This window comes from Piliocolobus tephrosceles, chromosome 11, assembly GCF_002776525.5.
Source record: "Piliocolobus tephrosceles isolate RC106 chromosome 11, ASM277652v3, whole genome shotgun sequence".
Classification (NCBI taxonomy): Eukaryota; Metazoa; Chordata; class Mammalia; order Primates; family Cercopithecidae; genus Piliocolobus; species Piliocolobus tephrosceles.
Genome location: NC_045444.1, coordinates 75,775,801 through 75,802,598, shown reverse-complemented (window position 1 = coordinate 75,802,598; position 26,798 = coordinate 75,775,801). Strand labels below are relative to the sequence as shown.

Genomic DNA, 26,798 nt, shown 5'->3' with positions numbered 1-26,798 from the left:
TTTTTGTATTTTTAGTAGAGACGGGCGGATCACGAGGTCAGGAGATTGAGACCATCCTGGCTAACACGGTGAAACCCCGTCTCTACTAAAAATACAAAAACTAGCCGGGCGAGGTGGCGGGCGCCTGTAGTCCCAGCTACTCGGGAGGCTGAGGCAGGAGAATGGCGTAAACCCGGGAGGCGGAGCTTGCAGTGAGCTGAGATCCGGCCACTGCACTCCAGCCTGGGCGACAGAGCGAGACTCCGCCTCAAAAAAAAAAAAAAAAAAAAGAATACTTTCCTTGTGTACTGCAAAAATAGACAAACACCTAAATAGAAACTAACTTCTTAGTTATGAACAAATAAGACATGATGTTTTATTCTTTACATCTTATCTGTATTATTCCATTAGTAATCAGATGATGTGCCTGCACCTTGATATACCCGTAGGTAAAACTAAACATTCTGGACTTTGTGATTTATGGTTTTAAAGGTGCTTTAGGCTTGGGGCTTGTTCAACAAATTCTCAGTTGGATATCCAAAAACATACATGCATTTGATTATTAAAAAGCAGCTGGAATGGTACAACAGTGTCTTTCAAGTTACCAGTTAAACTGGTTACAGAGCTGCTCAATCAACTACAGTATGAAAATGAGAACATCAAAAGGGCAACCAAATATTTATTTCCTTCAAAGATAGGAATTGTACTAATGCACTAACCCATTTTTTCGGAGCTTTGCAGTAGAGGTTTTTAACCTGTGAGTCATAAAACTTTTTGAGAATAAGATGAATGCTTTGAATCTGGATCTCTCTCAGAAACATACATGGAAATACAGAACCATACCTGTAATTACAGAGGGCGTATGAACCCAGTTTGAAAGCCTTGCTTTAAAGGATGCAATGTGTTCTATTAAATGTATTTAATACAATTACAGAAATGGAAAATGTGGACCTCCATTAAACAAATTTTTTAGTTCCTAATGAGATAAAACCTGGGGCCAAACTAAAATGGTTCCTCTTATTTTAGTGCTAAGAAATAGTTTTATTTTTAGGTATTTATGCTTTAGTGGCCTTTTCTTTCTACCTTTAAAATTGTTTACGTTCTAAGTAATTTTATTTTTGGATGTTACATATATTCTTAACTTTTATCTCTACAGATATTTTCTGGCAAGTTTCTATACGAAGTATGATCCAACTCACTTCATCCTAAACACAGCTTCTCTCCTGAGTGTGCTAATTCCCAAAATGCCACAGCTACATGGTGTTCGGATCTTTGGAATTAATAAGTATTGAAATGTTTTGAAACTGAACAAAATTTTTTACAGCTGCTGAATTTCTTATAAGAAAGGAGTGGTTAGTAAACTGCACTGTTTCTGTGATAATGTGAAATAAGAAGTATTTACATTGGAGGGCCAATGGCTGGTCCTTCAAGTGCTGTTTTGAAGTGCAGATTTCCATTAAATGATGCCTCTGTTTAATACATCTGGTATATTTCTGAAGAGGGGCTTTATAAGCAGGCTGGGCAGGCCCAGCTTGTAAGTTCAAGGGCATCACAGTGAGGGTGTAGTAGATAAATTCAAAGAAATAAGAGATTTGTAAAAAACTAGGACCAGCTTAACTTATAATGAATGGGCATTGTGTTAAGAAAAGAACACTTCCAATCATTCAGCCATGGTTAGTTAAAGCAGACTTACATGTAAACCGGAATCATCTCTATACAAGTTTATTAAAGATTATTTTTATTACCATACATATTTCTCTTGTTTTATGTAAGAGGATGTATATCCTCTTGTTTTATACAAGCCATTTCTCACTTATGAGGGTACTTTTTTGGTTTTGCTGGCACAATATTGTGTATTGGTCAGTGAGGCCATTTTTACATTTATTACATTACAGAGTTCATGGAGGTTCACCTTTGTGACTGATTGGTGATAGAAAATAGCCAAGTATCTTACAAGCAGCCTCTGAGTCAGTGTTCTAATTTTGGAACAAAGCGGGTTTTACTGCTTTTCCAGACACAAGGCTGCTAACCAATTAAGAAAATAATTTATTTCTTTCAAGCAACTAAAAAGTAATGGTAATTTAAAGGCGTCTGCTTATTTGGTTGAACAATTGAATTGGCAAAGTTTGTCATCATTTGAAAAAGGAAATATAAAAGGAACAACCATATAGCCAACCTGTGGCAGAAATGATGTCTCTAGCAATATTACCAACGTAAGTAATGGAGTCTTTTTTGGCAGGTCTGCAGTAAAAGATAACATTTTCTTTTCTTAGTCCTCCTGCTCTCAACCCCCATATTTTGCCCATGAATAGTTTGCCTTTGAATACGTGGGTTTTAGTATATATAGCCCAAAATGGTAACTGTCTCCAGAACAGCAACCACACTGAATTCTTGTGACTTAGGAAAGCTTTCTATAGTTGCTGACATTAATTGCAAGAAATAACTGTATACTGCTTTGAGAAGCAAACATGTCAAAAAAACAAAGTTCAGATATGGGACAAAATTTAAAAATTCAGTAACATTTATAAACATAATTGAATGAAAAGAGTTATAGACCAACTTAAACATCAATTCGTGTCAGTAAACTGACTTTTGGGGGTAATGATCATTGTTTTGTATTTCAAAAGTATTGAGTTTAGAAATCAGTTGTATGATACTACCTTTGTATGTCTGTCTTTTCCCATGTATTTTTAAATAACTGGTGACCCATAATTTAATAAAATTTTTTCTTGGTGTAAGATTATTTCAAAAGCTCTCCAAATTTAGTCATCAAAATTAAAGTGACATATTTCAAGTTTATTTTTAAGCAACTGAATTTGTAAAATTAAAGTAACAAAAAACATTCATTTTTCTTTATTTTAAAGTTCATCTCAAAAGGCTTACTTTTTTTAACATACTTCAGAGACAGAAGTCTCCCTCTTATACATGCTTTCTTCACTGCTTTCTCCTGTCAGTGCTTTAAAAATATTTACTCAGCAGATATTTGAAGGGTCCACTCTGTTACAAGAATTATGTTAGGTACTGAGGATAGTCTGTAAACAAGACAAACCCAACTCCCTTCCCTTTGATGGCTACAGTCCAGTTTCAAACAAAATCTATAATGACTATTACTTGGAACAAAATAAATTGCCATGCCATAAATGCTCCTCACTTCAAGTCAGGAGACATAATGGCAATTTCTAAGGAGTCATGAGCTCAGAAATGCCACTAATTTTAGCATTCATTGGTGGATCTTTCTTGCAGCAATTATTACTGTGGAGTTCTAGTGATGATTTTCTGTTTCCCTTATTCCTTCTATAATTACTTATTGGAATCTTTTATAAGGAAGATTTGTCTCTTCTCCCTCATCTACTTATTTATTAAATCACTTATACTCTGGGCTCATGGATATTTCATTCTTTGGGTTATAATCCATTATCATGATTTGTTGCTCAAATTGTCCTCCAGCTTTGACCATTAGGAGCTCTTACAAGTTGACTGTTGTGTCCCTTTGACTTGCCCCCATCCTTTTTCTAGGTTTATGGTATTACTGTCTATTGAATTATAAAGATCCTAAGGGACATAATAATATCTCCTTGACTAATACCTATGTGAATTAGCTTATAGAGCTATATGAGGCTAAGTTAGAGAAGCCCTTAGATACCATGTAATTCAACCCCTTGCCTTAACTTTTTTTTTTTTTTTTTTTTTTGAGATGGCTGGAGCCGGGTTTTTTTGGTCTCCCAGGCTGGAGCAGAGTGATGTGATCCCAGCTCACTGCAACCTCTGCCTCCCGTGTTAAAGCAATTCTCCTGCCTCAGCCTCCTGAGTAGCTGGGATAATGGGTGTGTGCCACCACGCCCAGCTAATTTTGTATTTTTAGTAGAGATGGGATTTCACCATGTTGGTCAGGATGGTCTCAAACTCCTGACCTCAAGTGATCTGTCCGCTGGGCCCCCTACCTTAGCTTGAATCTTCATTAATTACCACCCTTCTGTTTAGTTCTGTTTTAATAATAATATTAATAGAAGAGGACTTATAAGACAGTATATTCTAGTTTTGTAATGGAATTTACAATTTGTTGTATATTGAGTCAAAATTCTAATCTTTACATAACTCTTCAACTATTTAAATATAACTTTTAAATTTGTGTCAGCAGCATGGAATAAATATTACTAGAGCCTTCATCATTTTCGATATGATATGGTTTCAGATTTCTCTCACTATCCTAGTAATTCTGCTCTAAGTTCCAGTTTATTCCTTATTATATAGCACAAGAGTTAAATATAAGAGGTGATCAGATATGCTGTGAAAGAGTACCACTTCCCCTGTTCTGGGTGCTTTTTTTTAACGCTGCCTAATACCATTTTAGTTTTTTATTTTGACAACTACATATCACTGATTCACTATGTCACTAAAATCTTAAATCTTCAATATATAGTGCTGTTAAATTATGGTTACCCTTCACATATTAAATTGATTTATTAAACCAAACTCTTAAGACATTTTTCCTATAGAACTCCATCTTGTTAGATTTTAGTTTATTGATTCATCTTGTCTAGCTAAAGTTGAATCTTGATTTTCATGCAGTATATTTCTCCTGTGTCTTCTATATTATATATGTCATCAATAAGTATCACCCAAAAATAACCTTATGCTAGTCATGAAGAACACAAATGGAGCAACCCAGTGTCAACCAGTGCAATTTAATAGTCTTTCTAACAGGATAGAAAGAAAAGAGTAATTCCCAAAACAGTAACATGGATAGTACATGTCAATGTGAGAAATATGAACAAGTTCAGTACTAAAAAGACATGTCTAGGTAAAATACCCTAAAAGGAGGTTTGGAGTAGTGCAAGGCAGGGGAGGGGAAGGTAAGTAGAATAGCAGAGATAAACTCTCTATTGTGTCAGAAAGAAAATAATGAGATGTATCACATTTTACTCCCTAATCTCAGTTCCAGGTAAAAATGATCCAGTGATTTAGCAAGTAGTTACGTTGGGTTTTAAATTTTTCATATAGCTACAAATGAATGCAAGAGAATTATAAACATCAAAGTCAGAATCCTGAATGTATCAAGTATATAGGACACAGGGCTTCAACTGTATTGGATGATTTTATCTCAAGTTGAATGTTGGCCTCACAGAAGTTGTTTATAGTATTTCCTTTTTTCAAAACCTGAAACATTTCATAATTAGAAAAACAGTAAAAAAAACAAAATTGGGTTTTCAGCGTAGTACTGTAATTTATTTCATTTCTTGACTAATGATTCAAGCCCTTGATAAACAATGGTTATGGAATGACATGTGTAGCTCTCAAGTTCTAACTAATGTTAAGTTTAGCAGATAAAGCAGTTTATCACTGTGTCCGTTCACTTGTACTGCATAAGTATGTGCTGATAAAATAATCTTAAATACAAGGATTTTAGTAAAGAAATAAGCTACTTCATTAACATTGTAAAATAAATAGTTTTAAGATGTAAAATGTGAAAGGAATTTACAGTGTATAGATTTTCTGACTTTCCAATTATGCAATTATAAATTTTTATTGATAATCTTATTTTGAAAACCCCCGAGTTTTCAAATATTCTGCATTTATGTTGACTATTTCACCAAGATGATAAAACATGCAGTATTTTCCTCATTTTATAATTTTTATAGTGAGAACAGAGAAGCCAGATGATTTATTAGTTATTGCTGGTAAAAATACAGAGATCCTTTGAAACATTTGTCTCTCCTAGAATTCTCATCAAACCATATGCTTCTAACACATTACTTAACAGTCATGGGGAGTATGTGGGAACGACAAGAGACTCACCCTCTCCCTTCCCTGCCAAAACCACACATAGATCCACACACTTGAAAAATAAGGAAATAAGATCATCTAGTATGGAGATTCCTCAAAAATTAAAATTATATCCAGCAGTTCCACTCCTGGGTATATACCAGAAGTGAAAGCAGGAACTTGGACAGATATTTGTACATTTTTGTTCACAGCAGCATTATTCACAATAGTCAGAAGATGGAAGCAATCCAAGTGTCCATCAAGGGATGAATGGTTAAAAGAAATGTGACATATACACACAATGGAATATTATCCAGCCTTAAGAAGGAGGAAAATTCTGATACATATTACATCCTGGATGAATCTTGAAGACATTATGAGGTGAAATAAATCACAAAATGACACATACTGTGTAATCTCACTTTTATGAATTCCTAATCAAATTCAAAGACAAAGTGGAATGGTGGTTGCTAAGGGTTGGAAGGCAGAAGGAATGGGAGCTTATTGGTTTTTGGTTTTCTTTTTCTTTTTTTTTTTTTTTTGAGATGGAGTCTCCCTCTGTTGCCCAGGCTGGAGTGCAGTGGCACAATCCCGGCTCACTGCAACCTCTGCTTCCCGGGTTCAAGTGAATCTCATGCCTCAGCCTCCCACATAGCTGGGATTACAGGCATTCATCACCACACCCAGGTAATTTTTGTATTTTTAGTAGAGACAGCCATCATGTTAGCCAGGCTGGTCTCGAACTCCTGACCCCAGGTAATCCGCCCACCTCAGCCTCCCAAAGTGCTGGGGTTACAGGAGCAAGCCACTGTGCCCAGCTGGGAGCTTACTGTTTAATGGGTACAGAATTTCAGTTTGGGAAGAGGAAAAGGTTCTGGAGCTAGATGGTAGTCATGGTTGCATAGCAATGTGAATGTACTTAGTTCCTTTGAACTTAAAAATGGTTAAAATGGTAAATTTTGTTATGTAAATTCTACCGCAATAAAGTTCAGAAAAGTTAATTTGTAAAATAAGCATAATGGCTCAGCAAACAAAACCCAAAATATCTTCCAAAGACCTGATTGACAGTATTACCACTAATGAAAGAATGTTCCACATCAAGAGATACTGGTCAGCAAAGAAAATTTAACAGGAGAAAGGATGGGCTGGCGCAGCGCAGTGGCTCATGCCTGTAATCCTGGCACTTTGGGAGGCCGAGGCGGGTGGATCACGAGGTCAAGAGATGGAGACCATCCTGGCCAACATGATGAAACCCCATCTCTACTAAAAATACAAAAATTAGCTGGGCGTGGTGGCGCGCACCTGTAGTCTCAGCTACTCGGGAGGCTGAGGTAGGAGAATCGCTTGAACCCGGGAGGCAGAGGTTGCAGTGAGCCGAGATCACGCTAGTGCAATCCAGCCTGGCAACAGAGCAAGACCTCGTCTCAAAAAAAAAAGAAGGAGAAAGGAAAATGGCAATGTATTTTTAGCACTAGCCAACTCAAAGAATGTAAGACACATATGTGACTCAAGTGGAAAGGGCTGCATCAGGCTTGAAATATTAGCCATTAAAAGCACCAAACTCATGTCTATTGTTTCCATTCCATATTTACCAAGCAATCTTCTGATTATAATTTGGATTTAGCCTTCATTGTAATTTGGTCAATAGAAGGAAGATAATGACCGGCAAACTCAACTATCCTCGCTCCCCCATAATTGCATTTCTCATAAATACATTAGTATTAATGGCTTTTACACACCATTTTATTAGCAATTTGTGGTGGGTAACTCAGTACTCCCGAGTCCAGTCATTTCCAGACCTAATAAACCAATTTCAAGCCTATAAAATAATCAGATATTGAAACTCAAGTAATCACACTATGGGCCTGCCAGGCTGCGTATACATATCTGTGGCAAGCCAACGTGGCTTTCCCCAAGTAATAAAAGTGCCTCTGTGAATGCACTTACTTTACTTTTTTTTCCCCAAGTAAAAAAAGTGCCTCTCTGAATGCACTTTCCATTCACATTTCCATAATTCTGTATTGCATTTTGTCTTCTGCCTATAGACTCAGATCCTTGAGAACAGAGAATGGACCTTATCTGTATCCTTAATAACTAATAAAGTTCCTAGCACAAAGGAAATAACCCAATAAATATGTAATAAAAATAAAACCTAACCTAGTAGAACATAATTAGGAAATAAATATTGAAAATTAAGATTTGGGCCAGGCGCAGTGGCTCACGCCTGTAATTCCAGCACTTTGGGAAGCCGAGGCAGCTGGATCACGAGGTCAGGAGTTCAAAACCAGCCTAGCCAACATAGTGAAATGTCATCCCTACTAAAAATACAAAAATTAGCTAGGCATGGTGGGGGGGCACCTGTAGTCCTAGCTACTCGGAAGGCTGAGGCAGGAGAATCGCTTGAACCCAAGAGGTGGAGGTGGCAGTGAGCCGAGATGGCACCACTGCACTCCAGCCTGGCGACAGAGACTCCATCTAAAAAAAAAGAAAAGATTCTTCTATGTATTAATATATAATATGTATTAATAATACAGTTTTCCTCTGAAGGCTACAAATGGAAAGTTAGACACCCAGTATCTGAGACAAAATAAGCATATCTAGATTCAGCTGGAACTCTTGATTTATGTTGAGCTTACATAGGCCGTATTTGTTGAGAATGCCCATGAGTGGCATTCTAGCTGTATCTGCATAAAAGTACAGACAGGACTCAGCATACATGCCTTTCCCCCAATAACCCTCTCCTATGTTACAATAAGAACACAGAAAATGAACACCTTTGCTAAATACATGTGACTTGTATGTCACTTCACATATATTCAGTCAAGGGAAAGATAAAATTCCTTACTAATGTGCCCTAGAGTTCTCCTGTTTCACATAATACAGCATTTGTACTCAACACTGGCCAAGAGTGCCTAGATGAGGAATCTACCAATGATAGCACACACAGGATCTTGCTTGTCTTGACAGCACAGATGAGCATTGGGATAACCTGCTGAACATAATTGGAATTGTAAGAAAAATAATACCTGATGTGAAAGGTTTTATGTTCAAACTGGATTCCAGTGTATAACAGAAATAACCTCTAGCCCTCTAACAGTATGACTAATTTTTCTTAACCTTTAGGTTTTAATTTTTCTTTTTTTTTCTTTTTTAGGCCAACAGTGCACCCTAGAGAAAATGTGAGTTATTTTCTCTTCTAGCAGTTAAGAAAACAGACTCCAGTGCCAGATGGCCTGACTTCTAATCCTAGCTTTGCTTTTCCTAGTTGTGTGACCTCCAAAGCACCCAAACTCTGTGGCCCAGTTGCCTGTAAAATGAGGACAGAAACGACTTCATGGGATTGTGAAAGAAATTAATCTACAACAGGTGCCTGGTACATAGTGCCACTTTATCATTATTGTAATTGTTATACATAAATGAAATTTTTGAAAAACACAAATTCCAACTAAAAAACCTCAACCATATTCTGGTAATTATTTACTTATTTATCTGTATCTACCTCTAGACTGTACTCTGGCTTCCCAACATGTTGTTATAGGATTTACTCATCTTTTATACCCAGGGCTTCACAACGTGCAAAGTGCAGGTATATATGCCAGCCCTGTACAACAGTGGATTCTAAGGTCCTTGCTTACTAAAATCTTAAATACCAGCGTGGGAGAAGACTGACTCTTGAAATAAATCTGTTCAAACAGTGTTCAAAACAAAGTTCACAAACCAATAAAAGAAAAAAAAAAGAAAAAGCAGGTGCAAGACTCCGAAAAGATACCATGCTGAATTTCGTGTACATAGTAAGCAAGGACAATAAAATGCATTATGAAAATAGGATTTTTTAAGGCAACTGAATATTTACCACAGCCATTTTTTTTTTTTTTGAGACAGAGTCTCACTCTGTAGATCAGGCTAGAGTGCAGTGGCGCGATCTTGGCTTACTGCTACCTCCGCCTCCCGGGTCCCAGTTCAAGCAGTTCTCCTGCCTCAGTCTCCCGAGTTTTATTTTGTTTGTTTTTTAATTGTAAAAATAAGCCAGTCCCTTTCTTCCTAGTGAAGTGGGAGAAACGGTTTACACTGTCCGACCAGAAACACTTCCGTTCTCTGGGAATCCGGCTAGGGGGAGCCGCTAGATTCCATCCTGTTTCTCCGATGAAAGTATCAGGTACCTCACCCCTACCTTTAGATTTGGTGATAATTCCCTTAAAAATAGAATGACGAATAATCTACCCCATCCTTTTCTCACAGTAGCAACCAAATTCCAGCCAAGGGCAAAAAAAAAAAAATTACTTTTTAATGTAGCTTAGTGTTTGGAACTTGATGTTGTGTAGTCAGACAAACCTGTATTCGGTCTCCGCTGGATCAGTCACTAGCTGTGTAATTTTACAGAACTCTCATCACCTGCAAATCTGGGGGGAAATGCAGGCGCGCACAGAGAGCGTTTCGGGCAAAGACAGCCTTTAAGCTTTTCCTCACTAAGCGTGCGGCTCTCTATAGTGAAACAGCAGCTAGCTCTGGAAAGGACCTTGCACGGTGTCGATGACATCACTTCCGGGCGCCAGGTTCGGGTTTCTCCCGCAGCAGTAAGGGCAGTCGGCAGTCTTTACTAGGGAAAGGAGAAAAGTGCTGGCTACTACCGCCCAAGAGGAAGGTGGGTGAAATTGCTCACTCTTCACCCCACTGACGCTTTTGCGGACCTGGAAAAGCGGTTCAAGTTTGCGCCCTTCGCCGCCTTAGAGCCTACCGGAGACCAGCGCTACCCAAGTAACGTGGGTTCACACTGCAGCTTTCTTGGCCCGAAAGGGTAGTGCTTCGCACAATCCTCCCTGTCCAGATTTTGTTAATGCAAATCTAATTCCTCTACGTTGTGTCTGTGTGGGCTGCACTTCCCGCAACTGCGCTCTGCAAATAGGTCGCTCATCTCTAATCCCTGGGATGCCCTGTGTCCCTTTAGTGTGGTGGAGAATGAACCTGCTTTAACACCCAGAAAGTTTTATAACGGATGATATGGGGGCATGAAATTAGGTACTTCGCAGTGTGAAAATACTAGTGTGCTTTAGTGATGGGCTGCTATTATTTTGGGGGAAAAGGATTTGGGAAGATCCTTGTTATGACAAAACCTATAGCAAAAAGTGGAGATTTAATTCCAAAGATTGTAATTAAGGATAAAATAGGTGTTAGGTTGCAGTTGGTGTGTGTGTGTGTGTTTATGTTAACTCTTGTTTTTGAACCAAATGATCCAGTTTTATTTTGAAAGGTGTTTTTAGGAAATAGAATACATTAACAGTATTTTTATCTGTTCCATCTGCCTTTGTTGTTTGATTCTTGTTAGAAAAATCCATATTTTGTCTTAATTTTAGCTGTCAGAAAATAAATAGCACTTTTCAGAGGACTCTGTCAATTATTGTACTGTATATTAGCTGTCTTAATAATAAGTCTTTTGGTAGGAACAGCATGCAAGTAATAATAATAGTAAAAAATTTTATATCTGACCCGTTTTCCCCCTTGGAGAATATTATATTCATTCATAATATTATTTATATTCACATGTTGCTATAGCCTTTACAAAATTTTGGTGAGTTTTTACAAACTGTCCTGTAATTCTATAAAACTATATATTGAAAAATAAGCTGGCTAATGTCAGATGCAAATAATAAGTTGTTTCTGTAATTCTGTTTCAGGAATTATCTATAGAGTAAGTATGCTAATCTTGAATAAGACAGCAGGAGTTTTTTTTAAACCATCAAAAAGGAAAGTTTATGAATTTTTAAGAAGTTTTAATTTTCATCCTGGAACACTATTTCTTCACAAAATAGTATTGGGAATTGAAACCAGTTGTGATGATACAGCAGCTGCTGTAGTGGATGAAACTGGAAATGTGTTGGGAGAAGCAATACATTCCCAAACTGAAGTTCATTTAAAGTAAGTAGACATTATCTTAGTTATTTCCACTTTTTTGGAAAAAGTAAAATCATTCTTTTGTATTTGTAAAATATAAAAGTTTTCAGGAGCTACTGTCTTATTCCTTTTTGCAAACACTTTTAATAACTGCTATTTAGAAAACCTCAAACACCTCATCTTGGCTTTTAAGGGTCTTCACAATAAGGTCCCAACCTTCACTAATTCTGTTGCCAAAAGATACTGAGCTCATTCCCAGCTTCAGTATTTATCGATGATTTTCCTTCAGTAATGCATTCCTTCTTTTCTCCACTTCTATGTTTCATGGTCTCAGCTGAAGTCCTAGGAAAACTGTGTTAGTCATTGAAAAAAAAAAATCCTGTTTATATTTATACATATAAGTTGTGTTAGTACTTAAATAAATAATAATACACTGTTGTATTAAAGCATAGAATGGTGCAAGGATTGTAAACTGAGATGTTTGTAGAGGACCACCAGGCAGGTTACCTCAATAAATGGACAAGATAAAAAGTGGAAAATGTCTGGAGGAAGTCACCACTCAGCTCTAGCCAGTTGTCATGCGGGAATGCAGGACCTGTGTTATTAGATTATTATAATTTTCAAGAGAAAATGGAAATCCAGATTTTGTGTGTGTGTGTAAGACAGAGTCTCACTCTGTCACCAGGCTGGAGTGCAGTGGCATGATCTCAGCTCACTGCAACCTCCGGCTCCCGCATTCAAACGATTCCCGTCTCAGCCTGCCAAATAGCTGGGACTACCTGCACGCATCACCACGCCCAGCTAATTTTTTGTATTTTAGTAGAGACAGGGTTTCACCATCCTGGCCATGATGGTCTCAATCTCCTGACGTCGTGATCCACCTGCCTCGGCCTCTCAAAGTGCGGGGATTACAGGCGTGAGCCACCGTGCCTGGCCGGAAATCCAGATGTTTAATGTTGTTATTTCCAGATTTTTAAAATTAGTAGCTAATTTAAAATATATTAAAATACTCTACAGATGAGTATGCCTTTAAGCTATCAATTGACAACATCTGAATAGTGAAAAAGCCTGGTATTTTGGAATCACAGTCCTGTATTTCAATCCTGAATTAAGCACTTGGTATTGGCTCTGTAACTGTAGGCAAGTTCCATATCTTCTCTGATTCTGTTTTCACATTAGTAAAATAGGAAAATTGGCTAGGCGCGGTGGCTCACGCCTGTAATCCCAGCACTTTGGGAGGCCAAGGCGGGCGATCACGAGGTCAGGAGATCGAAACCATTCTGGCTAACATGGTGAAGCCCTGTCTCTACTAAAAATACAAAAAAAAAAATTAGCCGGGCGTGGTGGTGGGCGCCTGTAGTCCCAGCTACTCGGGAGGCTGAGGCAGGAGAATGGTGTGAACCCGGGAGGCGGAGCTTGCAGTGAGCCGAGATCACACCACTGGACTTCAGCCTGGGTGAGAGAGGGAAACTCCATCTCAAAAAATAATAATAAGTAAATAAAATAACATCTGCCTCATAGAATTATGGGAGGGTGGTGTTAGAAATAATATATGTAAAGAGGCAGGTTAAGCCTCAAACAATAACTATGTGAAAGGGACTGTGTTGGATATTAGTAAGGCACTGTGAAGTACTGCAAAGTCCTTGGTTTCAGGAAGCTTAACTTGATTATGGAGACATGATGTCTAGACCTACAAGGAGAATTAATAGTGCAAGGCAGCATAAGGTAAAACAAGTGGTGCAGACAGTAACTATTATTACCGTGCCTTCACAGTCCTTTCAGTTTTTCCTGAGTGCACTGAACTTTTGAACATGTAAAAGTTAATGGCACAGAAAGGACTACCCTGACCACTTTATCTAAATTAGGTACTCCCATCCTATTTATTCTGTATCATCATATCCTGCATATTTTCTTTGTAATATTTTCACAATTTATACATTTGCTTGTGAATGTATAATCTCAGTAGAGTCTAAGTGCCATGGTGACAGGGGCCATGTCTATATTAATCACTATGCTATACCTAGTGCCCAACACAATGTTTGACACATCACAGGTGTTCAGTGGCCTTTTGTTAGGCCTTCAGTGAATGGAGATGGAAAGAATATTATAAACTGGCTTTGTTAGTTCGTTCTTGCATTGCTATAAAGAAATACCTGAGACTGGGTAATTTATAAAGAAAAGAGGTTTAATTGGTTCACGTTTCCACAGGCTGTGTAGGAAACATGGCAGCATCTGTTTCTGGGGAGGCCCCAGGGAGCTTTTACTCATGACGGAAGGCAAAGTGGGAGTAGGCATCTTACATGGCAGGAGCAGGACCGAAAGAGAGGGGTGAGGTGCTACACACTTTTTTTTTTCTTTTGAGATGGAGTTTCACTCTTGTTGCCCAGGCCGGAGTGGAATGCTGTGATCTCGGCTCACCGCAACCTCTGCCTCCTGGATTCAAGCGATTCTCCCCCTTCAGCCTCCGGGTAGCTAGGATTATAGGCATGCTCCACCATGACCAGCTAATTTTGTATTTTTAGTAGAGATGGGGTTTCTCCATGTTGGTCAGGTTGGTCTCGAACTCCCGACCTCAAGTGATCCACCCGCCTAGGCCTCCCAAAGTCCTGGGATTACAGGCGTGAACCACTGCGCCTGGCCCACACTTTTAAACAACCAGATCTCATGAGAACTCATTGACTATGGCGACACAGTACCAAGGGGAAAATATGCCCCCATGATGTAGTTGCCTCCCACCAGGCCCCATCTCCAACATTGGGAATTACCGTTCTACATGAAATTTGGGCAGGGACACAGATTCAAACCATATCACTAAGTGAGCATTGTCAGCAAAGGCAAAGAAGTGAGAAAGTACTGGACATTCAGTTTAGCTAGACCATAGGTCACTTAAGGAGACTACTGGGCAAACAGGCTTCAGTGATACCATTCACCTGGCGCATCTCAGCATTTTTTGAATACCTATAGCTGCCAGGCAATACTTGGGGCATTGGGGGTACAAATATAAATGAGACATATGACCCTTGCCTTTGAACAGCTCACCATATAAGTGGGTTAAAGTGTAGGCTTATATTCTGGTTCAGCCATTGACTAGGCTTATATTCTGGTTCAGCCATTTACTACATTTGATACTGTGAACAATTTTTTGTGCCTCAGTTTGCTTATCTGTTAAATGATAATAATTACCACTAACTCAAATTAGTGTTGTGAATATTAAGTGTGAATTCCTTTAAAGCTTTTGGGGCATTCTTGATGAATAGCAAGGGCTGAATACAAGCTAGCTATTAGTAACAATAGTAGTTCTACTACTACTATCAGTAAAAGTGAAGAAAACAGTAAGCAGACCATTGTGAAACAGAATGGAAAGTGCAGTAATAGAGGATTACTTGGCATGAGGAGTCCCTTTTTCCAAGCCAGAAACCTGAAGGACATCCTTAACTTCTCCCTCACCATTCCACATCCAAATCAGTCATTCATTCATAGTAAATCCATCTCCCAAATATTTTTTGCAACTTTCCTCTGCTTTCTCACTGATTGAGTTCAATCCTTTATTGTCTTTTGCATAGACTCTTGGCTATAGCTTCAAGCCTCAATAGTTTCCCTGCCTGTTTATTAGCTTTGTTCCCTAATCCACACTCCATACTGTCTACAAATCATAGTAAGACAAAAATACATTGTTGTTATTAATTCTTTGAGAATAAAGCCATGTTCTTATTTGGCCCTAGTGTTTAGCATAATCCCTGGAAGATAAAATATGCAGAAAAGGCATAGAAAGGAAAGAAGGGAGGCAAGACAGAGAAGGAAGGAATGAGTGGCAGGGAGATAATTTAGATTTGATGCCTCCCAAATTCCACGAAACTAAAGGTTTTGAGTAGGGGAATAACAGGGGTAGCACTGTGCTTTAGAGTATTCTCTGGCAGCAGTATAGGATGGACTCTAAGGATCAAAGGACGTAGTTAGGAAAGTACAATTAGAAGACTGTTGAATAAATAGACTGAGGTGAGGGCTTTTGAGACTTGGCAGTGGGAGTGGTGGTAAACTTAAATGGGGAGAGTGAAGGAGAGAAAGGAAGTAAAGATGAACTTTGAAACCCAAGGGTTCTCTGATGCCACTAACAAAGATGAAGAATATAAGAGAAAAAGTAGCTTTGAAGAATTAAGGAAAATTATATTACAATGTGGATGTGTTGAAATCAGATCATTTATTTATATCCCCCTCACTGCCTGAAACAATATTTTAATTGCTCAGCAAATATTCATTGAATGTACTTACTGAGGATTTTCATTTCTACACATAGAACTAGTAGTAGGTCTTGCAACATCAAATATTTGAAGATGATTTTTTTTGAAACTAGCAGTGCAATTTGCAGACTCTATTTTATTGCTCTAGTTCTCATATTGTAAATCAATCACATGGTAGCAAATTTATTGCTAGCAAATTTGTTTCTTAGTTCTTTACAGTTGACATTTGGAGTGGCCATCCACCATCCTACATGGACCAAAAATCCAAATTACCAACTCTGAGCATGAGATTCCCAAACTGTATTTCAGTATTGCAAGCCATCTGCTGTCCTGCTGTGACCTCAATTGGAATGTGTTTTAAAATAAACTCATCTTCTTTATAAAACTGTCTTCATGTTTGTCTTTTAGAATTTGTTTTCTCCCAGTCATTCCAGCTGAATAGCTGAACAAGCTTTGATGCCTTAGTCCCCCTGTCCCCTTATATTCAATTAGTTATTACAGTTCTTAAGGTTCTCTGTCCCTTTCTTTCCATTCCCACAATCACCCAGTTTAACATATAATCATTTTACACAAATACTTTCACAGTAATCTCTCTTAAATTCTTCTGTCAGCAAGGAAATTAATTTTCCTTAAATACAATTGTTTCCTGTCCTTCCCATGCTCAAAACTTGTCTGGAATGCTTTGCAAGATTATTTTGGTGATTTCATTTGTCAACAAACAAATCCATGGGAGTTTGTTGTGCATAAGTTGAAAATGTCAGAAACATTATCCCCTTAATTACTGCTTACTGAGTTTTAACCATAGTGTGCTATGTTAGAAGGCACACAATTAGAAAATACTTGACTTACTCAGCTATGTAATGATTAACTTGAAGACATGCCTTTAACTGTAATATATTATCAGTTTTCCTCATTTTTACAATCTTAAAACTACAAAAAGCTGTCTTTCTTTCAGAACAGGTGGGATTGTTCCTGCAGTAGCTCAACAACTTCACAGAGACAATATTCAACGAATAGTACAAGAAGCTCTTTCTGCCAGTAGAATCTCACCAAGTGACCTCTCAGCAATTGCAACTACCATAAAACCAGGACTTGCTTTAAGCCTGGGAGTGGGCTTATCATTTAGCTTACAGCTGGTAGGACAGTTAAAAAAGCCATTCATTCCCATTCATCATATGGAGGCTCATGCACTTACTATTAGGTTGACCAATAAAGTAGAATTTCCTTTTTTAGTTCTTTTGATTTCTGGAGGTCACTGTCTGTTGGCATTAGTTCAAGGAGTTTCAGATTTTCTGCTTCTTGGAAAGTCTTTGGACATAGCACCAGGTGACATGCTTGACAAGGTAATTATTTAAGAATTAATTTCTCCATTCTTTTTTGTTACGTTGTCCATTTCAACTAAGTAGCAATCAATGTGCTACCAACATTCACCTAAATATTTCTGAATGATAATAAACTGAAAAAAATTCACAATGGTAAGAAAAAATACAAAGAGTAGTACACAATTGTATAATTCTTAGCCTTTCCTAATAAAATGTTAAGAGGTTCATATCTGTACACAAAGGCTGAAATAGTTTGCAGATACAGTTATGTGTTTTGTCAAATAATATATGTGAAAGAACGCGCTTTGTAAACTAACATACTGCCAAAAAGGTAAAATAAGAGAATATATATAGATTAACATGACATTAAAGATGCAATGCGCAGAATTAAATCACACAATTGCTGACACCACAGACAGATAGGATTCCCCCCCCCCCACCCTTTGTTTTAGAACACTACAGAGGCTACTGCCATATATATAAAAACACTGCTTTCCACAGTGAAATAATAGGAAGAAACTATAGGACAAGTTCTTATTATTGACATTCATCATTAAGCAGTCATTGTCAACTTTAAGCCTATTTTCCAACCCCAATAGAAGAGCAAATGTAGATGGGGCAGTGATTGGTCTCTTATTGTTCAGGTCATCATAAGGAGCAGAGTTGTCTGCTTACCTGAATATCAGCTGTAGTCTATATTTGCCAAAGTATAGCATGTTTTATTCCTTCAGGGGGGTTTTGTTTTGTTAGTAATTTTCAATTCATTTCCTTTGCATCTTTTCGTTTCAAAGTATTTAATTTTATGACTCTAAAAAAATATAATTTTTTGATAGGTGGCAAGAAGACTTTCTTTAATAAAACATCCAGAGTGCTCCACCATGAGTGGTGGGAAAGCCATAGAACATTTGGCCAAACAAGGAAATAGATTTCATTTTGACATCAAACCTCCCTTGCATCGTGCTAAAAACTGTGATTTTTCTTTTACTGGACTTCAACAAGTTACTAATAAAAGAATAATGAAAAAGGAAAAAGAGGAAGGTATATTTCTAATTAGTAAAGTTGAACAGATAAATGTTCCTGGATTGTGCCTAAAAATGCCTGCTCATTTCTGCAGGTATTGAGGAGGGGCAAATCCTGTCTTCAGCTGCAGACATTGCTGCCACAGTACAGCACACAATGGCATGTCATATTGTGAAAAGAACACATCGGGCTATTCTGTTTTGTAAGCAGAGAGACTTGTTACCTCAAAATAATGCAATACTGGTAAGTTTTATTTCATTTTAAAGTAATAGTTACACTTTGCAATATGTTACTTTTTTCCCAAGACCTTGACCTGGTGTTTAGGATGAACAGATCTTTATGCCCTATGCTAGCCCTGACAGTATGAAATTATGCAGGATAGGAAAGACTAACAGCCATTTCTTGTACTAGTTTGGCAGCTTCATGGGACATCTGTATAGCTTCTATGGCTCATAAGTCTAAGATCGCATCCTCTTGTTGAATTTAAAAGAGGGTTTACAATAAAGAAAGTAAATGCAGTAACTGCTATCACTATTTTTAGAAAAATAGATGGATTTCCTTCATCATTTGATGAAATTCCTTTGTTTGTTTGTTTTTTAATAAGCCAGTCAAATTTAGCAGTGGGAGGTGGTATACCAACTTTCGTGACACTAATGTTGATAAAGTTCTGATAATCCACTATATTGTACCAGCTGAAATCCCTTTAATTGTGCTTAAAAGCCTTGAGACAAACATCCTGTTTAACTGTATCTTAAACTTTATTCATTTAAAAATTATAAACTAAAGTGGGAAAATGTTTAAATGTTGGTAAATCATAGATGAAATTTTACTTGGATATCAAAGAATAATTTTTTCAGAATTATGTAGTAAAATGCACAAAATATTTAATAAAAAACTTCAGAGTCTAAAATGGTTCTATGATTGTGATTATATTAAATAAATATTTAGATGAAAGATTGGAAGAAAATATACAAAAATGCTAATAATGTTTGTATGCTATTAGAATTGTTAGTAGTTTTTTTCTTTCCAAATTTTTATTATGTAGATATATCATTTGCCCATTACCCATCTCAAAATGGGATAGTTTATTATTGTATAATGCTGATATTTTCCCCAGGTTTAATTAGCAGCTTGGTTCCTATCCATATATGATAGTTATTTTGGTTTTCTCAATTCCTTCAGGTTGCATCTGGTGGTGTTGCAAGTAACTTCTATGTCCGCAGAGCTCTGGAAATTTTAACAGACGCAACACAGTGCACTTTGTTGTGTCCTCCTCCCAGACTGTGCACTGATAATGGCATTATGATTGCATGGTAGGCCACAGGATATATGTGCTTCACTTATAACTATGTAAATATTAATTGCCATTTTATCATACTAAACCTTCTTCCTTCAGATCTTGGAGCTATTGATTTTATTTTAATGATTCTTATTTAGGAACGGTATTGAAAGACTACGTGCTGGCTTGGGCATTTTACATGACATAGAAGACATCCGCTATGAACCAAAGTATGTGATATCATTCATGATCTTTATGCAAGTTACATTACTTAAGACAAAGCCTGGATTTTGCCTTTATATATGAGGTTTTCATGACATTCTGGTGGTACTTGAAGGAAAGTTACATAAATTTCTTTCATGAACCTAGTTAAGGTTGATACCATAATGAGAAATATTTTTGCTGTAGTATCAAATTATAAAAATCTTGACAAGTTTAGGTGAGTCAGAAACAGGTCATGAATAAGAGTGATGAATTCCCTCCTTTGGAACTTGAATGTAAACTGTGTCCATGGCCTGGACTTTTGCAATGTCAGGAACATCTCAGAACCAGCAAGTATGCTGGGAAATTTAAGGAAAACATGCAGAAAGCATTCAGGTGTGAGAGTGGGTTGTGATTATGCTTTCACACCGGCAGCTGAGAATTGGCCAAAAGATAGCTGTTTTCTGCAAGCCTTATTTCCTCTCCCAAATCAAAGTTCCAGTGAATAGCACAGCTTTTTCTTTTACTTTTTTTTTTTTTTTTTTTTTTTAATGAGTCTCACTGTGTCACCCACGCTAGAGTGCAGTGGTGCATTCTCGGCTTACTGCAACCTCTGCTTCCCACATTCAAGTGACTGTCATGCCTCAGCCTCCTGAGTAGCTGGGATTATAGGTTCACACAGCTGTGCCCAGCTAATTTTTTGTATTTTTTGTTTTTGGGTTTTGTCATGTTGGCCAGGCTGGTCTCAAACTCCAGGCCTCAAGTGATCCACCCACCTCAGCCTCCCAAAATGCTGGGATGACAGGTGTGAGCCACCATGCCTGGCTGGTTTTTCAAATTACTATCAAATTCTGTTATAAGTTAATTCTGGGATAGTAAAAGACAATTATTTTCATAATCTAACATAATTATATTTTAAACACTGTTTCATCTGATGTTTTAACTTGTCAGCATTGGCCAGGCACAGTGGCTCATGCCTGTAATCCCAGCACTTTGGGAGGCTGAGGCGGGCAGATCACCTGAGATTAGGAGTTCAAGACCAGCCTGGCCAACATGGTGAAACCCCATCTCTACTGAAAATACAAAAATTAGCCAGGTGTAGTGGCAGGCGCCTGTAATCGCAGCTACTCGGGAGGCTGAGGCAGGAGAATTGCTTGAATCCTCGAGGTGGAGGTTGCAGTAAGCTGAGGTCATGCCACTGCACTCCAGCCTGGGTGACAGAGCGAGACTCCATCTCAAAAACACACACACACACACACACACACAACTGTCAGCATTATATTCTGTAACTTGACAGTTGTGCTATACATGAATTACATGTATGCTGATCATGAATGAACTGAATTGAGTTAGTAGTACCGGAAGGCATCCCTTTGATACCTTGTCTCAGATAGAGTATATCCTCTGATTCAGTTGTGCCACCTTGTGGCAGTGTTGAGGCTGGAGATGATGGCTTTTTCCAGGTTGGGATTCAGTCAAAGCAAAGCCTTATCTTGGACAACATGGTAGAAAAGCAGAAATCTGAAGCAAAAATTAGTTACTGAGGAGGAACAGAAAAAGACAGCAGGAACTAAGACCTCTTTGGCTAGTAATGGCAAAAGATGGTAGAAAAGGAGCAAGGTAGCTTTTGAAACTTCAGAGAAGAATCTATAGAAAGCTAGGACATTTCTAAAATGTGAATGGACACAGGTTTGACTTTAGCTGTATGGCAAAAATGTTTTTACCTTTTTAGCTTTGTAGAGAATTATAAGACATTTTTCATTATTTTTATATTTCATTTTATGTTTTTAACTTATTTACAGTATTTGAGAGCAGTAAAACTGTTTCTTTCAAGAACATCTCAAAATTTAGATTTCTTATTGAGACTAGCTTTCATTATCCTGACTTGAGGTCCCAGTATATTTGTAAGTATTTAAGAATCATCACCACATATGATGAATTAAACATTTGATATTTATATTGTCATAATTCTAAGCAAATAGTCTGCAGAACTAGTGATGGATCATGAAGCAAATAAATAATATGATTTGTCTGCTTATGATGTAGATGTCCTCTTGGAGTAGACATATCAAAAGAAGTTGGAGAAGCTGCCATAAAAGTACCACAATTAAAAATTGAGATATGATTTCTGCTGTTCAAAAAAGTCCCTAAAGGTAGTGTTAATGTTAAAATTAAGTTTTTATTATTTTGTGTATCAAATTGTAGAAGATATATAATATTAATTATTCATCAAGAATTCTTATTTCTTTTTTATGTTTGATGTTTTACCTGCTCTTCTGAGATACTGTACTGTATTAAAGCCTTACAAGGGAACATAGCTGTTTTTTTTTTAATTATTAAAAACCAGAATAAAACATCTTTTGAGAAAGGAATGTATTGATGTTAGCAAGTAGAAAGAAAAACTTTGGAAGAAGCACAGTAATTTTGCTGAATTCTGGCCCTGTATCATACAGGCCTAGGACTTTCCCCCGCTTCTGCAAATCAGGATAGGAGGAGCTACTTTTTAACTCCTACTGAAACAAGAACCTGACTTTATAATGAGAGAGCAGTTTTATTTTTTTTTTATCATTATTATTTTTTGGAGATAATCTCCCTCTGTCACCCAGGCTGGAGTGCGGTGGTGTGATCTCAGCTTACTGCATGCAACCTCTACTCTGGGTTCAAGTAATTCTCCTGCCTCAGTCTCCTGAGTAGCTGGGACTACAGGAGCCCACCACCACGCCTGGCTAATTTTTTGTATTTTCAGTAGAGAGGGTTTCACCATGTTGCCCAAGGTGGTCTTGAACTCCTGAGCTCAGGCAATCTGCCTGCCTCGGCCTCCCAAAGTGCTGGGATTACAAATGTGCATGAGAAAGCAATTTTAGATCAAAGTCATGTCAAAGCAGACATTTCCAAATCAAGACAAAAGCTGAGTTTCTCTAACATAATATGTTATTAATTTTAAGAGTTCATGATTAGGTATCCTCTCTGGAGTAAACAGGATGTCTATGCATTTTTAAAAATTCATATAATTTGAGGTTTTACAATTTTGACATGTAAGTAATCCCTCAAGTATGTATTGTACACTTTAGTTGTCCATATACTTTCACATCAGTTATTTGAGAAATTGTATATAATCAGATGGAAATAAATGAGGGAGTTTTTTTTGGATAATTTTTTTTAATCCAAACTTTGTACTGCAAATATCGTAAGATTATCACTGTTTTTCTGTCTTGATTAAAGTAACTAAGTGCACAATTCTTTGAATATAACCCTCTATATCTGGAGACCTTTCTCATGCATAAATTTTTATTTTTATTTTTCTAGACGGCATCTTGTTATGTTGCCCAGGCTGGACTAGAACTCCTAGGCTCATGTAATCCTCCAACTTCAGCCTCCAGGGCCTGACTTCTCACACATCCTTTAAAAAAAACAAAAACTGTGGAGTAATAAAAATAATCTTTTTTTTTTTTTTTTGAGACAGAGTCTCACTCTGTTGTCCAGGCTGGAATGCAGTGGCTCAGTCTCGGCTCACTGCAACCTCCATCTGCCAGGTTCAAGCAATTCTCCTGCCTCAGCCTCCCGAGTAGCTGGGACTACAGGCAAGCACCACTATGCCCAGCTCATTTTTTGTATTTTTAGTAGAGATGGGGTTTCACCATGCTGGCCAGGCTGGTCTCGAACTCCTGACCACGTGATCCACCCACCTCAGCTTCCCAAAGTGCTGGGATTACAGGCGTGAGCCACCATGCCCGGCCAATAAAAATAATCTTTATGGGGGGATTTATAGGAGAAGTAGTATACATTTTAGGAGTGGTAGGGTGGTCTGGCTAGGCCAAGATACTCAGGAAATATCTGGAATTGAATGCAAAGGAACTCTGATAACCTGAAAATAGTCCTAAAATACAGTCTTGAGCCTACCTGAAACCAGTTTCAGAGCTCAAAAGTTGCTCTCTAAAGGCTTTTTAAAATACCTACAGAAGCTTAATATTTCCATTGTTGTGAATTCTTATCCTTAATGGTGCTGGATAACACAATTTATTACTTGAATATGTATCCCTTTCTAGTATAAAATAGACCATTTCCCTCCGCATTTCCTATATTTTAGTCAATCCATCAGAAAGTTGTGACTCAGCACCATTAAGATAATTTAGAATTAAATATGAAGATTAAAGACGTCTCTTATTTTTCAGTGGTTAAGAACACAGGCTTTGCATGGTAGCTCATCTTAGTGCTTTGGGAGGCCAAGGGAGGAGGATCACTTGAGGCCAGGAATTTGGGACCAGCCTGGGCAACACAGCAGAGACCTCAGCCTCCTGAGTAGCTAGGGCTACAGGTCTGTACCACCACACTCAGCATAACAGAGACCAAGGACCTGTAGCCCTAACCACTCAGGAGGCTGAGGTGGGATGATTGCTTTGAACCCAGGAGTTATAGGCTACAGTGAGCTATGATTGCACTACTGCCCTCTAGCCTGGGTAACAGAGCAAGACCCTGTCTCAGACAGACAAACAAATAAATAATCATTCATTCACCCACTCACTCACTCACTGACTTTGGACTCCGGCACATAGAAAGCCCTAAGTACATATTGGGGAAAATAGCTGCTAATTAATATATACTTTCAATGCTTACTGCAGCCCAGGTAGAGAATGGATTACAGCAAGACCCTCAGACTGTATGAAGGCAATTCAGCAAGTGGATGGAGAAAAGGGGAGCTTTAAAGTAAACAGTGAAGCCAGGCGCAGTGGCTCACACCTGTAATCCCAGCACTTTGGGAGGCCAAGGCAGGCAGATCACCTGACGTCAGGAGTTCGAGACCAGCCTAGCCAACATGGTGAAACCTCGTCTCTACTACAAATACAAAAATTAGCCAGGCGTGGTGACAGGTGCCTGTAATCCCAGCTACTCAAGAGGCTGAGGCAGAATTGCCTGAACCCAGGAGGCGGACTGAGCTGAGATCTTGCCACTGCACTACAGCCTGGGTGACAGAGCGAGACTCCATCTCAAAAAAATAAATAAATAAGTAAAATAAAGTACACAGTGAAGCCAGGTGTTTGTATCATATTTGTCTGCAGCTGTAAAATAGGAGAAGCAGACATTGCTGTTTGAGCAAAGACATCATATGATTCTAAGCCACAAAGACTATTACCTTTTCCAGTTGCAAACCAAAGACACTCTATAAATAGGGAGAATGAGCAACACTGTTAGCTACAAAAGCCATACTTATGTACTTGATGGGCAATGATTTCGGATTTTATTTTTAAATAAAACTTTTTTTCCCTTGTAAAAAATTTTTATTTTCTTTTTTAATTTTTCTTTTCTGCTTCATCCACTGACTCTCAGACTTTTTTTTTTTTTTTTTTTTTTGAGACAGGGTCTCACTCTTGGACCTCGGCTAGTAGCAAGAGATCTACAGTAGCAAGATCACAACTCACTGCAACCCTGACTTCCTGAACTCAAGCAATCCTCCTGCCTTAGCCTCTTGAATAGGGACTACAGGTGTGCATGTCCATGCCCAGCCAACTGTATTTCTATTTTTTGTAGAGACAGGCTCTTGCCATGTTGCCCGAGCTGGTCTTGAACTGCTGAGTTCAAGTGATCCTCCCACCTTGGCCTCCAGAAGTGCTGGGATTACAGGTGTGAGCCACCATGCCTAGCCAAAATATTTCTTAAGTATACATTTTGGGTCTTAGAAGACTTATACATTTGTAATATTTATTACTAAATATCTCACAGTATTATAATAAATGTCACCATGTGAGCTACTTTGAATCAGGCCTCTTGCACGCCAATTTAAAAATGTTAACTCTTGATATATACACTAGTTATACCACTCATGTCAGTCGATAAATTTTAAGGTTTAAGTGCAGGCCTTCTTTTATAGAAATCCTACTTATTATTTGAAACCATAACTCTGACCTGATATTAAATTCCCGTAGACATGCTAAGGAGTCTGCTTAGTATCGAGATCAAGAACTTCCATTCAGAAAGATTATTCAGTTATGTTATTTGCATATTACCACTATTAAAAATAAAAGAATTTTTAAAAGATGGCTCAGGAATCCTTTCATACTAAAATGTTTTATTAGCCTTCTGCAGGCTCTGGGTTGGCTTTCTGGACATGTTTCCCAAGTTGGTTCAAACACACTATTCTTGGTCTTGATACATTTGTGATATCTGATGTAATTGTAGATGAAAAAGAAAAAATATTATGGGAATCCTTGGTCTTTTTTGTTGCTTTGAAGAGTCCCACGAAGTTAGTTACAGGAGGTAATAAAGTCAAAGAATCTCTTGGTTGAATTTTAGGTTTTAATTTTCTTCGGTGATCCTTCCCTAAAAATTAGCCACAATTAAATGTCTCTCCTGAGAGCCCTAGGTATAGTCTCATTACTTCTAGTTCTATGTAGTTCTATTTTCTTTACGTAACTAAAACATACTAAGAGAACAGATCAGTAGCTTGCTAGCTTGTTTTGTTAAGTTAGCACCAATAAAAGAACAAATACTACTTTAAACATCATTATGTAAAATAAAGAATATTTTAGCACCAAAAGAAAGTGTAAAAGGCATTATCTCAAAATGATGGACTTGACATTGAATGAAATTAATTTTACCAGAAACGTGTTACCTTGTCATTTTTTCTGTTACCACAAACCTGTGAAAACTTCATCAGATCATGACTGATAAACAGATTGTTGTTTAGAAACCATTGTTAAAATGAAGAGTGAACTGATTTTATTCTTTTGTGTAAATTACTCTTACATTCAAGAAGCTATATAAAAAATGGATGCTCTTCTACCCATGATATTCTATATATATTTCTATATCACCTCCCCACATACCTAGGTTCCCTCATATACTTGCTGAATACATGAAATTGTTTCTTCTCCTTTTACTGTCTTTTTAAATTCTCTCCCTTTCTGTTTATGACTCTAGCAAACTGATCTTGACTTCTGAATGTTTCTATCCTTGATTTTCGTAATAGGACAACACATCAAGTAAGACTGATTTTGGTCCTACATGAAAAGGCACTAAGCATGTATGTGAAATTAATAAGTAATTTATATTCCCTATTACATATCTAATAGGAAGGGATAAATAATATGAGATCTGGACTTTGATCTCTGC

The 26,798-nt window shown here is 37.7% G+C and overlaps 3 protein-coding genes across 19 annotated transcripts in view; 2 read left to right on the top strand and 1 right to left on the bottom strand.

Annotated features, from left to right (window-relative positions):
* Positions 1-2,715, top strand: part of ORMDL1 (ORMDL sphingolipid biosynthesis regulator 1) — a 14,934-nt gene extending 12,219 nt beyond the window's left edge. For all 3 annotated transcript variants that reach the window (XM_023212432.3, XM_023212434.3, XM_023212433.3), the window contains exon 4: positions 1,136-2,715. In XM_023212432.3, the coding sequence (XP_023068200.1) occupies positions 1,136-1,271 (136 nt within the window). In that variant the 3' untranslated portion in view covers positions 1,272-2,715. The remainder of the gene's footprint in view (positions 1-1,135) is intronic.
* A 946-nt stretch (positions 2,716-3,661) lies between these two features.
* OSGEPL1 (O-sialoglycoprotein endopeptidase like 1) lies at positions 3,662-25,722 on the top strand. Of its 15 annotated transcripts, none has more exons than XM_031936452.1 (13): positions 3,662-6,123; positions 8,897-8,921; positions 9,008-9,115; positions 9,788-9,898; positions 11,415-11,428; positions 11,550-11,655; positions 16,830-17,212; positions 18,025-18,229; positions 18,306-18,454; positions 19,394-19,524; positions 19,649-19,720; positions 21,738-21,844; positions 25,048-25,722. In XM_031936452.1, the coding sequence occupies exons 7-12, from the start codon at positions 17,045-17,047 to the stop codon at positions 21,814-21,816; spliced, it is 804 nt and encodes a 267-aa protein (XP_031792312.1). In that variant the 5' UTR covers positions 3,662-6,123; positions 8,897-8,921; positions 9,008-9,115; positions 9,788-9,898; positions 11,415-11,428; positions 11,550-11,655; positions 16,830-17,044; the 3' UTR covers positions 21,817-21,844; positions 25,048-25,722. The 15 variants fall into 15 exon arrangements, with proteins under 15 accessions (XP_031792312.1, XP_031792313.1, XP_031792315.1 ...); XM_031936453.1 differs by having other exon boundaries at positions 16,825-17,212; XM_031936455.1 differs by lacking the exon at positions 9,788-9,898.
* Positions 25,019-26,798, bottom strand: part of ANKAR (ankyrin and armadillo repeat containing) — a 72,876-nt gene continuing 71,096 nt past the window's right edge. The window contains exon 23 of the mRNA XM_023212435.2: positions 25,019-26,006. Coding sequence (XP_023068203.1) covers positions 25,759-26,006 — 248 coding nt within the window. The 3' untranslated portion in view covers positions 25,019-25,758. The remainder of the gene's footprint in view (positions 26,007-26,798) is intronic.